Genomic DNA, 13929 nt, shown 5'->3' on the forward strand with positions numbered 1-13929 from the left:
GGAAGCAGGGCCTCAATACATGGAGTGGTTGTTTGGGAGGACAGGTGTCTTCATAATGAGAACCTCATTCCTCTTTCCCTCCTTTTATTGCTGGGTGTGACACCATGTGGTAGAGATGCATCCCTTTGGGTGGTTTGGGTCAGCTACCCTGGTGATGTCCCCTCCCCACCTCTTGCCTACCCCCAGCCTGCTGGCTTTGGGGGGCTTTGGAGGGACTTTTGGTGCTGTGCCAGCACTGCTCAGCAATAGACACAACACTGGTGTGATACCAGTGTTGTTCTAGCTACAAGTGCAGAGCACAGTGACTTGCAGAAAACGGACTCCACAATCAATAAGATTGTAAAGTAGGTATGTTTATTCAGCGCTGGGCAGCACGGGGGTAGTCCCACCAAAGTCGTGCATGCCTGACGCAGCGATTTGCCATGGTTATATGCAGCAAAGAGTTACATATGCATGAAGTTTCACAATGTGCCTATACATATTCATAACCTGTCCCCGCTTCATATTAAAATTAGTTTGAAAGAGTAATTTCCATAAAGTCCTCCCATCTGCGCTTGCACAGTGTCTCCTGGTAGTGGTCGTTGGGGGTCGTGGGGATTAAGGTTGGCTACTCTTCCTCATCACTGCTAGTTGACCTCTTGTCTTTGCACAGACTCAGTTGCTCCTTGGCTCTTGTCCATCTGCAGGACCAGTTTCTACCAGCTTCTTAAGATAGGCTCCCACTCTTACTAGGAGACTGACATTAGTAAGGGGCCCAAGGCTTCTTGCTTTAGTTAATTTGCACAATGCACCATAGTTAGCAAGGACACTAAGTAGCATCCTAGTTTAATGCCGTCAGCGTTTTCTCTACTTCATAAGATTCTCTTAACTCCCTCACTCAACATCACTGTATGGGTTGCTGCAGGGAAGGTGAACTCCATCCCAGCCAGACCCAGTACACTGATACTTCATTCATTTCACTTTATTTGTAGTGTTCTTCTCTTATTCCAAACATCTAGATCTTTACTGGCCTGATGCTTTTTTTTTCCTTGATAGCCTTGAGCACTTTGCTTCTGCAACAGTGAGCCTGCTCAGTATTCTCCTTGTGGTCTTGCTCTGAATGGTAGTGTTACAGGGTAAAGAATACTTAAAATATGCAATGCTACTCGGTCCTTAGTGTAGCTTTGTGTGCATTTTGCTCTCATATTGGAGCTGGGTTGCAGTTTCATACCTGTTGGTGTTCACTGGAGTGTAAACAAGCGTGTGTGGTTTTGGCTTATTTTTGTTCATTTTTAAAGCATAATTTTAATTCCCTCTTGCAAGGGTTCTCTAAGGAAATAGTTAACTTCACAGAGAGTTGATGTAATTTTTTGAGGTTTATGCAGCACTGGAGGAGAGCAGCAACATGCCTCCAGATTTTAACAGGGTCTTCCAAAGGGTGAGGGTGGCCATGAGTTACAGATGATAATAGTATCTGATTTAAGAATAGTTACTTACTGTGTTGTATATGTAAAGCAGTTTGAATCCCCACATTCCATTGTGAGGCTATGCAATTTAAAAAAATATATATCTTTTACTTAAATTTAATTCCCCAAACCCTGCAAACTGGTGAATAAAATATTTCATTTCAAGTAAAAGAATTTTTTAGTCTGATGTTCCGGTCAGGTCTGTGTGTATCTGTTTGTGCTGAGTCCTTTTGTTTACAGTGGAACACTGTACAGAAATAGAAGTTCCTTTGTCTGATTTGTTGCTATATACCTGTGGGGTCTTGCTCTGGGGCCAAGAAGACTTAGGTTCATACACAGAAAAAGTGATTTCTAACTTTTTACTGCAGCTTTGAAAAGGTTCCACCTGGTTACTTCACAGGTTATATACCTTTAGTTTTGACACTGGGGATAGCAGGTTAGGTATGATTGAACGTTATTCATTTACTTCACTTTCCTGACAGAGGTCTCCATATACTGAAATACTCTAATTTACTTACATTAGGCTCACCTGTGTGCCATTTACCTTATGCTCAGCATGAAGGGATCTTGCTCCTAAATGTGGACATTAGTGTAATGTATGATTTTTTGCAAAGCTATTGGAATTTTTGGTTCTGTAACAAATATGTATTAAGAACAGTAATAGTAAGGAAGAGCCTTTAATATATTCCAACTATGATTTGGACCTTTTTTTTAACAGACATCTTCTCTGAAGTCAGCATATTGATTCGGCTAATTTTTTAGAAAATTTTTGTTTATCTTGCATCTTTCTTGCACTGTTTTTCATAAGAAATAATGCTTCAGTTTTCCTTTGTAGTATGCATGGAGTACTATGTGCCGATAATATGTAAGGGCTTTCCATGTAGGAAAGACTTCCTTCTGGACTTAATATAGGCAATCCCTCCCTTTTTTTCCCCTGTTAAAATACTGAGGATTTGTTGTTGTTTTTGTATTTTTAATAGTAAATTGCTTTTTATCTTTCAGAAAACAGGGCAGTATTTGAAGTCTTGACAAATGCATCCCAGGCTGAAAAACTGCACTTCTCCTCCTCTTCCTCCTTTAGAAAACTGACTTCTTTAAAGAGAGGTAAAGTTGCGTGTTGCACTTCCTGTAGATTATATATTTTTTTTCTGGGCAAAGTGAACTGGATATGAACTTCTTCAGTAGCTTGTTTGGTAATGTTTTAAATTAACTTATATATACATCTCTCATTCTGATAACTGGTATCGTTTCCCCCTCTGTTGAAAGCCGTGTCTTCAGAAACCTTTGTTTGCAGAGATCTGTTTAATTGTTTTTTGTTATATTAAAGTATTATTTACCAATATTTCAGCTAAAGTAAGTCATCCATGTGCTACTTGAATTTAAATTAATCTAATGTTGTTACTTCTGAATCTGATATCTCTTAGGATATTTAAACATGCTTTAGAAATCTGAGGCAGATTCTTACACCCGGTCTCAATGACTTGCTAGCTGCCAAGGGCCCTACATGTACATGTAGTCTCATTTATACAAATTTGCATGACATGAACTATAGCTTCCCAACACAATTTTAATATTGCATTTCAATTCGTTTTCCGTTTATCAGATGTTGACCTGGTCTTAAATAAAAATTTTCCTTCAGAAATCAAAAGAAAAATGTTCTTTGACAAGAATGTGCGATTTCAATCATGTAGGCTGGCTATTTGAAATTCATCACAGGACTTCCATGGTGTAACTTGTATACTAAGCCCATAACTTTTGTTTGAGCCTAAATAATTTTCAAAGCACACCTGAGAGAAAATTGTAATAAGTAGATTTCACTTCATGTTTACTTGCCTTTTTCCTGTAAAATTTGCAACAAATTTTGCAAATAGTAACACTTCAGATACTCTTAACATTACTTGTATGTAGTTAATGAGTGAGTTTATGGAATTAAAGATAATAGTAATACCTTTTATCTTCTTATCATCTGGTTTTGGAAGTGTTTCTCTTTTTTCCCCATCCCAGGCTAAAAGGAAAAGGTGACTGTATTAAAGGGGGGGAAAGTTTTAATTATTATTTTATTTTTAAAGGGATGTTTTGAAGTTGTTAAACATTTGTAGTTTTTAGGAAAAAGTGATAAAGATACCTGACAATGTGTGACAGTTTTGTTACATGTAACTGTTATGTACCCGTATCAACTTTTTTTAAAAAAAGAAAGCAAACAAATCCGATCAAAGTATCTCTTAAAATAGGGTGTCCCTTTTTGTCTTGTTTCTGTTTAGGTAGTTGTTTAATTGCAGGTCCTGTCAAAACCAAACTTCTGATGAAACTGTAAGAGAATCACCACCTTCTTGTGTCTAATGTATCTTTAAAAAGCCCGTGTATTTTGCTGTCTCCTCAATTTACCCCTTTTCAGGTCACTATTCTTAATTACTTTGCTTTTTCGGGAAGGTTACCCAAGAATTACATGTTGAGATCTGTGGCCAGATGAGTTTAAAAGGCCTCAGAAAGTTCTGAGTAACTATTTCTCTGGCTCTCCTTTACTGTTTGGCTAGTAGATCAAAGATCCTGTCTGAGAGTTATGACAATAAATAGTTTTGAGCAAGGAGAATGATTTCAGTAATGCTAGTTTTTTTCATAGTTTTTAGCAGTAAGAAGTCCAGTAGATTGAAGATCTAAGCTAAGTCCATCTGAGTACTTAACAACTTCAATCCCGTTAAGATTTTTTTCAGTCACCTTATACTCAGGGTAAGAGCTTTAGTTCAGTCTCTACACTGTGACCCGTAAGCAACTGTTGAAAGGAGGCTCTTTAGTGCACACAGTGCTCAAAACTCTGTTAAGTTACTTGTATGATTGGCTGTATGTAACTCTGTAGTGAAGTTAACTATATGATTAGGAATGTAATGCAGTGTTTAAAAAACAAAACAAACAAAAAAACCCTGCTAGCTCATATATACACACAAGATAATTTTCTTCCAAAATACAGAGGTTGTACATTGTATCTTTTTTTTTGGTAACCTTACTCTTTTTGCTCTTTTCTTTTGTATCTTGAAGAAGGCTCTTCTCATTTCTTCATGTCTCGTCTTTTGCAAGCTATCAGAATTTTAAGGTGTATGTATACCATGTCAGAAACACAGTACTGAAAGTAATCTAAAGGATTTGGGAGAACTTTTATTATTTAACTGGGATAGTCAAATAAATCACCCAGCAAAGAATGTTGGAAGGGAATTTTGTGTACTGAGAGTATAATGTCGTCATTGTTGCAGGTCATTTTTCTTCATCTTTCCTGTTTGCTGCTTGTTAGGTCTGAAGGTCTTCATGATGCTGGTGTCAGCTGATATAAGTATTACCACAGCTCTTCCTAGTATTCCTGCCAACACACATATGCACACTCTCCTGTACAAGACAATATGAAGGCTGTAGAAGATGCAAAGGCATGCTTTTGTTTTTCCATGTCTTCTGCCTCTCCTGTAGTTAGAACAGATTTTGCTAGATTTTTTACTTTTTCCTGAGTGAAATTGTATAATACTGTTGCTGCAAACTGAAGAAATTGATTTTTAACTTTCAAGCAAATTATACTTAAAAGAAATGTGGTTTGGACCCATTGTTTAATTTTTCAGATCTTATATATCATCAGGACACGCCATTTATGACAGGTCTCTCAACAGGTGGTTGTATAACTTCAAATGCAGGTTTTGGTATCTTATATTTGAATGTTTTCTTTTAATGAGAGAAGTTATGCAAAGGAAGTGAAGCCTGAGAAGATAAGGATGTGACTGAAATGATTTGAAAGCTTGCAGGCAATTTGTGAAAATTCAAAAGATGTTACAGTATTTCCATTATATTATAAAACGGAAAATAATACTAACAATTGTCCTTCGAAGTTTTCTTTTTGTTTTGTTTGCATATTTCTGAGCATTCCAGCGTATTTTTAGAAGGGCTAAATCTCGAAGCGTTTCTTTTAAGCTGCACAGTTCTCTTAAGAAAAAGCTTTAAGGAGTAAAGTTCTGCTGTTAGGATTTCTAATAACTGGTATTATGAAACCGTTTTACTTTGAGGTGTATCTAGAACTGTCATTACAATGTTCTGCATGGTTTGTTCCATGATGCTATTTATTTTGCTCCACTTGTCTTTTCTTTGTACTGTATTTGGTAAGGGAGCACGAATAGATGATGCATTTGCCTTAAATAATGTACATTTTGGCCTGAAGCACCGCATCCTTCTCTTTCCGCTTCCCTCATTCATGGGCAGTAGTTTTTTCTTTTTGTTGGATATTATATAAATGTACTGTGAAATTGTTGATAGCTTCTCATTGGGGTAGGATTTTACAAAACTAAGTTTTTCTGCCAGAAATCTTATTTACTTTCTTTTCTCTCTTCTAAAGGTAAGAGAGAAGCTACAGAAGTAAGAAAATGTTGGGATCAGAACGAGGTGTGGTGGAAGAATGGCTGTCAGAATTCAAGGTGAGCTCAGAAGATGAATGATAGCTGTACCATTAGTAACATTTTAAATATTATATTTCAAGTTTTTATAATGAATGAAGCATGCAAAGGTCTATGTAAATACGTCAACTGGTACCTAATATACGATGCATAGTTCTAATAGCAGTTGATTTATATTAGTTGTTCTTGTAGCGCCAAACATTTGTCTTCTATAACAATGTGATTTTTAAAGCATATCTTACAGTGTAGATCAAGCTGACAGAATTTAACTGACAGCTGAATAATATTACCTAAATTTCTGATTGAGCAACTTCTTTATTTTGCCTTTAAAATCTTAGTAGAAATGTTTGGGGTTTTAAAAATATCAAATAAAATATTGGACTGTTTTTACATATAGTTTGCTTAAAATGAGTTGTTTTATCATGAAGAATCGGAAGTATTTTCAGCTATTTTGCTTGTTTATTATTAGGCTGAAATACAGGATAATGCATAAACAGGAAGACTGGATTTCATGCCTGTTATAAAATTAATGTTATTTAAATTAAGATTTAGTAATTCCTTACATCATATGTATGTAAAAATTCATTACATGGTGTTGTTCGAAACTTGTTGAGGAGCCAAGGATGCAAAATCTACAGATGCAATTCCTTGGTGGTGCTGTCTGTGCTCATTTTGCATTATCCATGCCTCTTGGTTAATCAATGCGAATTTTATTTAAGCCTTTGAAAAGTGCCTGTTAAATAAGGAATATCAAGAAAAGAGAGAATCCTCATTTCAAGCTGGATCAAATGATTTTTATAAAAGTTATTTGAAACTGCTTTTGAAGTTAACCCTGAATGTTGCTGTGTTGCCCCCAAATGCAGTTTGTCTGAGGAATTGGTACTGAATGAACTAGGTTACAAGTCTGGAAAACTTACTCAACTTCAGGAATTGTTCTTGATATTGGGGTGAGACTGAATGTTTTTGTGGAGATCTTTAATACTTGGAAGCATCAATTTAACAGGTTAATCCCCCCTTTTCTTTCTCCCCCTTTAGGCGTTACCTGAAACACAAATTTCCAGCTATGCAGCTACATTGCACCGAAAAAAACCATTGGTACCAGCTCTTTATAAAGTTATTCAAGACCCAAATAATGAGGTAGGACACTTAAATAAATAAAGGTTAACACTCATACAGCTCCTACTTCTACAACTAAAAGTAGCGTAATTAAGAAGTGGAGATGGAAAGGAAGAATTGTCTTTCTGATGTGGTCTAACATTTGGTACTATCCCTCTTTTTACTTCTTCTATTTTGGCATTCACTTTAATGCTTTTCTGCTGAGATGCAACCTCCTCTGCTCCCAAAAATACAGTTGATGCCGTCTTCTAAATTTTACTTGCTACATCAGAGATAAAGTAGACGTTACAGTGAAACTCAGTAAGATCTATGTGCATCTTACTTGGTGGCTTATTACAATGGAAGATGGAATCAGTTTACTAAATCCTATATGCGATTAAAATAACCAGATTTTCTTTTGCTTATTACTAGTATTATGTTTGAGTAATTTGGTTTATACCACTGTAAACAAGAGCGGAACCAGGGCCCCAAAATGTAAATATGTATGTACAATAAAAAATTCTTACCCCCATCCATAATTCCTTTTGCACGATGTAAAACTATGCTTTCCATTCCATTGCCTTCTACTACGTGTGATTCTGGGAAAGTGTGTGAAATTTAACTTCTAAATAAATTGTGTAAGCATACCACTCTCTGCTGTGTAAACTGCTTTAGATAAAGTGCAGTGCTTCAAAATATTTATCATCCGAGATTTCTTGTATATTTGTAAATATAATGGCAAGTGTGCACAGCAAGGAAGCTTTTTATTTTCCTAAATATAATAAAAGTTCAGCTGCTTTTGGAAGCTGAATGCATGATTGAGCTTAAAAGATTACATAATTCTCATGTAATAAATAATGCTTCATAGGTGTCAACGTCACTGCAGTGTTACAAATAATTTGCATAGTGACCTTTTTCTTTGCACTGAAACTGCTGTTATTCTCTCCAACTTGAAGCCACCTTTGCTGCTGTTGTCCTTTATCATATGTATGTGAGTACATATACTTCTGACTCTGTAGATGCTGTCCTTTGCTCTGAGAATAAGCATTTGTTTATTTTTTTTTATGATGCAAAGAACCAGATTTGCAAAATAAGTATCTTAAGGACCTGAAGGTGAGTTTTAAATTACAGCACACAGATGCTTCTCGAAACTGCTGTTGCTGTTTGGGACTGATTCTGAACTCAAGTATAAGATACGCAATCCCAAACTCAAAGAAGTCTAACTTAAAGTTCTGCTTGTTAAGGCATTTTGTATTTCCTTGCCACATTTCTTTGAAACCTGCATGTGTGAGGAGTATAACCTCACACAAAAACCACTCACAAAGGTATATAATAAATTTGTTACTCTGTGTAATTCTGTGGTAATACTTGGCTTTAAGTGAGATTTTTTTCAAGTACTTTATATAGGGTTTTATTCTTTTTAGAAAGATAACTGATTGCTTATGAAGATAAAGCTTATGTGGCAAACCATTACCATAGCCTTCTTGCTGGATTCTTTAACATGATGGACAAGTAATTTTTTTAGTACAACTTAATCATAAAGTTGACCTATGTTTAAAACTTCCTGAAAGGGGCTGCTGTTTAGGCGGACTTGAATTTTGCTAGAATCACAGTAGTATCTTGATAAGAATGGTATTATTCATTTAATGTGGATCTACCACGTTTAAGAACCAAAACAAGCAACTGTTTCTTTTTTGACACTGTCTACCAATTTCAGAGCTAAGAAATGAAGGCAAGCAAACTGTCAAGTTAAATACCATTGTTACTTTCTAGTTTTTATGGAATTCTCTGTTTTTCTTAATACAATAAAGATAGTTACTGGAATACAAGTTATATAAAGAGGAGAGAGTGATCTTGCTCATAAGTAGCTTGTTTAACTGAGTAATCTTTTTTTTTTTCAAAATGTTTGCTTTCTAAAGCAAAGTGCTTTGGAAGTACTGTGTTTTAGATAGTTTCATAACTTTTTGAGTTGGTTTATGGTTATAGACATAAATGGTCTATAAGTTTTAAGCTAATGCAGTAGTGAAATTAAAGTATTGACTATTCATGTGTGGCTATTTTAGATTTAACCTGGAAAGCTCAGCTTGAAACAAAAATGAGATCACCTTTGCAATGCCAAGCAATTTCCAGACTTAGTACTCCTGAAATAACACCTAATTTCATCCTTCATGTTATACTTAAGCCTAAAATGAGCACGTTATTTTCTACTGTAATTGAATTCATCAAAAAGACAAGCATTTCCAATCTATGTTATACATTTTATAACAAGTTATATTTAACTTTAATATATGATATGGTATGATTCTTAAAATTTGGCAACCTTGTAAAATAAGCCAAACTTTGAACCTATTAATTAGTCAACTTCCTTAAAACATGACTAGTGTGTATCTCTGTGAGGTGTAAAAAATGAAGTCTGCAAATTATTGCCACTTACTGTATCTATGTCAGTAAAAATATTATTTTTAATTGTTATGCTAATTGCTCTTTAACAGGAGAGCTCTTTTAATGCCTGGTTTTAGTTTGTCAGAAAAGAGAGATGATTGTTATGGTCTTTTTGGCTTCTATTTTTTCGGTTGACTGCTGCGCTACTCAGTCTACTTTAACATTGGACTGAAAGATCTTTGGGATTAAAAAAAGTGTGTGCCTGTTCATGTATGTATCCCCTACTGGTGACAAATGCTCTGTTTATCCAGTGTCTTCTGTAGTCAGAGAATTCGTTGGAAAAGGCTTTTTTTTTTTTTTTTTGAAAAGCCAAGTAATTAGGTTGGAATAAAAGCATTTTATTCTTTATTTTAGTATCAGTTTTTGTGCTTTCAGGTGGAGTAAGATCATACTGTATTTTGATAGGAAAAATTTGTGGCTTTGTGGCTTTGAAAATATTTTTGTTGTAGCATTTCTGCTGTTTTAGCACAACTAATATGAAAACTACTAGAAATGAGCAGTATTTACATGCTTGCAGTACCAGTGACTGGATATTGCTGTATGTTTCTAGGCAGCGTGGTCTCACTTAAAAGACTAATTTTATGAAATTTTCATTTGAAAGAAAGTAGAATTAACTCAGTAACTAAGTAGAGCTAACTCTGGTAGAATCTAATCTGACTTCAGCTAAAATAAATTATTCGTTTCCACTGTTTAATGGGATTTGTATTAGACTGACTAATTTCAAAAAGGAAACAGCTTTGGGCGACCGTCATTTCTAATCTAACAGAAGCGCTATTTATAGCAATGCCACTGTATATATCTACTTTCTGGTAATATTTGTTTAGCTCATCTTGCACCTGTTATCTCCTTGCGGATGTGCTTGTATTTATTTCCATATTTCCTTTTTTTTAACACTATCTTTCTGTTTATACTTTCTTTTAAAGAAAGTATAAACATATAAAGTATAACATATAAATATGTAACATATAAAGTATACACATATTCAGTGATCTCTGAATTATTTATTAACCACTTTTTGTTTGACCATCTGAAATGTGCTAGGCTTTTCATAAAATGAGAATACATTTCTCTCTGAGGATTTGAACGTCTACTGTAACAGATGCTTTTAATAGCGTTACTTTTAGATAGGAATTTGCACTAAGTAAATATTAAGACAGTATACTTTTGCACCTTTAGAACATAAGGTGCTATACATGTGTGACATACTAGAATAAATATGCTAAATAAAAAAAGTTTGCTGCACTTAATAAGGCAATGCTGTCAAAATGTTCGCAGTAGAAGATTTACTGGCTTTTAATTTCACTTAGATCCCAAATAAAAAATGACATATTAAGGTATATTACATACATGGCTTGTAAGAATCTTTGTGCTCCAAATTACTGGACTTCACTCATTCTGTCAGCATTCTGAGTGTCAGCTTTCTTCCCTCCCTCTCATGTGGAGTCTGCCTTTGCTCCTGTTGTAAAAACAGGCTTTTAGCTTAGAATAATTAGGCTGTCAATCAGAAGCCTTGTTACGCAAGGTGCTTACACCAAGCCTTGCATAAGAAGAGATTTGTCTGCTAGCAGTTTTATTTTACATAGATGTGATGTTATGGCTTATGTAATCAGTGGTTTAAAATAGCATGCTTCTTTGACCAGGATACTGTGCATTAGAAATGGAACTGTGTTCATGTTTTCTTGGGCACTGTAAAGCTGATGCTCTCTTAAGGTAGCTATCTTGATAGAAATACTGTCAAATTTATGCTGGGTGTCTCTGAAGTACTAGAGTAAAATACCTAAGTCTAAATAAGTATACATGAAGTTTTACAGTCATACAGATTTATGGCCTTGCATGTTTCTTGAATTTCCAAGCTAAGCACTTGTAGAAATGGCTCTTCCTCTCTGCTGGTAGCAAGGGACTTGTTCAGAGTTTTTAAGAGGATGGTTCGCAACAAACCACAGAAGTCCTTCCTCATACAGCAGAACAAAGCAGTGACAATGAATTCTACAGGAAATTCTGGGTACTAAGATTTTGATGATTAGACAAATTAATTGAAGAGTGCATCAAAATCTAGGAAGCATGTCGCTTGTTCTCTGAAAGGCTTAACCTGCATAACCCTGGGGAGTGAGACTGTGTACTGAAAGAGGATTCATACATACAGTCTCTGATCTTTTGCTCTGCACTGGGTATTTCATATTTATGCCTTATTGTCTCACTAGTATGACTTCTATCATATTGGTCAAATGCAGGAGTTTTATTATTTTAAAAAGTGATGTGTGTAATTTGATGTCTAATGTTTTCATGTGTGTATATGAGAGAGGCATAAAGCGTGTCTGTTTAGAAAGAGAATTATATGATATTCTGGCCTCTTTTCTTCTGACTGTGTAACTATTCTGTATGAATAGAGGCTCTTTAGGTTACATGGATACCTCAGTTTGTTGGACATTAAACCCCATGAACATTTTCCTTAGGTCAGATCATCCCATCTCCTAGCAACTTGGAAAATATATTGTTTGTAGATACTGTTCTCAGACTGTATCATCATTCCTCTCTGAATACATGTTGTGTTTTAGTAGTTCTTGACTCTGGTCTTAAAAACTTGTTTAGTTATGGGAAGGGGAGAGACAGTTTGACATGTGTTTGTGGTGGTGGTGTTGTTATTATTTTGTATGTTCACTAGCAGTTTTGTGGATGCATTCTAACTGTCGACTTAGCATTGTAGACTCTTAAAATGGCTGTTTTTTCTTGTGCTTACTGACTTGATAAGGGCCTTTTTTTGAAACCCAAAGGGCAGCTCAAGGCAGAAAAATGGTTTTGCATTGTATTGAATAAATGCACAGTGATTAGGTTTGAGATTAAAAAGTAGTTGCTAAGAACTTAATTCATATGTCTGTCAATAGACTGATCATTAGCAGTTGCTACTAATCTTCAACCTTTATACCTTTCTAAACCTTACAAATGTGCTATTAAAGTTTTATGGTGTGCATAGTTCAAGCCACAAGTCTGTCACACGCCTTTAATTGGTACCTGTGTACAAAATAATTCTCATACTGACAGCCCTAGAGGATAGTGTTCTCATTTCCCAGTACTGCTTACTTGTTCTCCTTGGGAACAAGTACTTACTACTTATAGATCTCCTTAAAAGAAATACAAATTTGTTTTGGTTTGTTCATTTACTTGACATCAAGGAACATCTTCACTGGCTGCGATGGCTGCATTGCATATCCCTTATGTTTGCTATTGCATTCTGCCTTGTTAGAGAAGCCTAATGTTAATTTATTACCCTTTTTGCCTTTTCACAGCTCCTGGAGCCTGTTTGCCACCAGCTCTTTGAACTATATCGCAGTTCTGAAGTTCGGCTAAAGAGGTTCACATTGCAGTTTTTGCCAGAGTTGATCTGGGTGTATCTGCGTCTTACTGCCAGCAGGGATAGGCAAAGTAATGGTTGCATTGAAGCATTGCTGCTTGGTATTTACAACTTGGTAAGTGAGGATGGATGAGGAAAGGTTTGATCTGAAGTTTTCCATCACTGACCAGTAGGAATAAAGTAAAATATTAGAAGAAAATAATTAAAATTATAATATGGTTGCATGAAAACATACTTAATCTATATAAAAAAGTATAGTTTACTTAAGTTTTAGTAAAAAAATGTGTTTGCAAAGACATTCTTTATTGTTTGTAAATCCCTGTGGGACAGACATTTTAACTAAAAAGGATTATCTCATGGACTTTCTTAGTGTTACATACGTGTAAGAACATGTAAGAAAATGAAGTATTCCTCTTTAGTGGTGAAACATACAGCTTTCTACAGACCTGATAGTCAAGCATATGTTTGGTCAATCTTCCTGTGTCGCCTTCCCCCCCACACTACCCCAGCTTACTCTGAATAGGTCTTTAAGTGCAGTTTGAAGCTGAACCTACTGTGCATGTTCGCACTTAAATACATGCATGTCTACAGTTCAGGCAGATAGTTTTCTTGAGTGGAAATATGATTTTAAGAATTAGTAAAAGTAACTGTAGAAGATTAGGTTTGGCTGTTGGTTCTAACAGTTGTTTTTTTTATATCCTTACCTTATCCTGGAAATGTTTACTCATATTATGAGACTAACAAATTTGGAAATACTGCAAAGATAGGCATTCTCTGATGGGAATTTCCATTTTATCTAACTTGAAAGCATATTACACTGAAACATTGCCCTTCTCTCTACTATTATAGTGAACCACTCCTTTTAACTGTACCCATGATGAGACTGAAATTCTTTAAAAAATAAATAAAAAGTTCTTGCTATGTGTCTAGATCAGCTCAAACAACTGGAATGGAAAATCCAATTATTTTAGATTTATTCTGATAGAAAAAAAAAAAGGAAACGGCTTGCTAATTGGTGGTACTGTTTGCTGGGTTGAATATTTGTCTTTGGCATCAGTTTTCTCATAGAGGTCCCTTTGTAGTTCCTTTGAAACTCATGTTGGTGATAAATGTTATTTAAGGACAGTAATTTCTTCATTCTCTCCAAATTCAGAAAGAGGCCTCAAAATGAACAGTA

General features: G+C 35.3%; 1 protein-coding gene across 5 annotated transcripts in view; it reads left to right on the forward strand.

Annotated features, from left to right (window-relative positions):
- The window catches only part of HYCC2 (hyccin PI4KA lipid kinase complex subunit 2), a 56747-nt gene that overhangs the window by 18659 nt on the left and 24159 nt on the right, over nucleotides 1-13929 (forward strand). For 4 of the 5 annotated variants that reach the window (XM_048058524.2, XM_067000096.1, XM_067000094.1 and 1 more), the window contains 4 exons: nucleotides 2448-2549; nucleotides 5809-5887; nucleotides 6902-7003; nucleotides 12688-12867. In XM_048058524.2, coding sequence (XP_047914481.1) covers nucleotides 5837-5887; nucleotides 6902-7003; nucleotides 12688-12867 — 333 coding nt within the window. In that variant the 5' untranslated portion in view covers nucleotides 2448-2549; nucleotides 5809-5836. Of the gene's footprint in view, nucleotides 1-2447; nucleotides 2550-4728; nucleotides 4859-5808; nucleotides 5888-6901; nucleotides 7004-12687; nucleotides 12868-13929 lie in introns of all 5 variants that reach the window. The other variant, XM_067000095.1, reaches the window with a different exon arrangement.

The sequence above is a fragment of the Anser cygnoides genome, chromosome 6, assembly GCF_040182565.1.
Source record: "Anser cygnoides isolate HZ-2024a breed goose chromosome 6, Taihu_goose_T2T_genome, whole genome shotgun sequence".
NCBI lineage: Eukaryota > Metazoa > Chordata > Aves > Anseriformes > Anatidae > Anser > Anser cygnoides.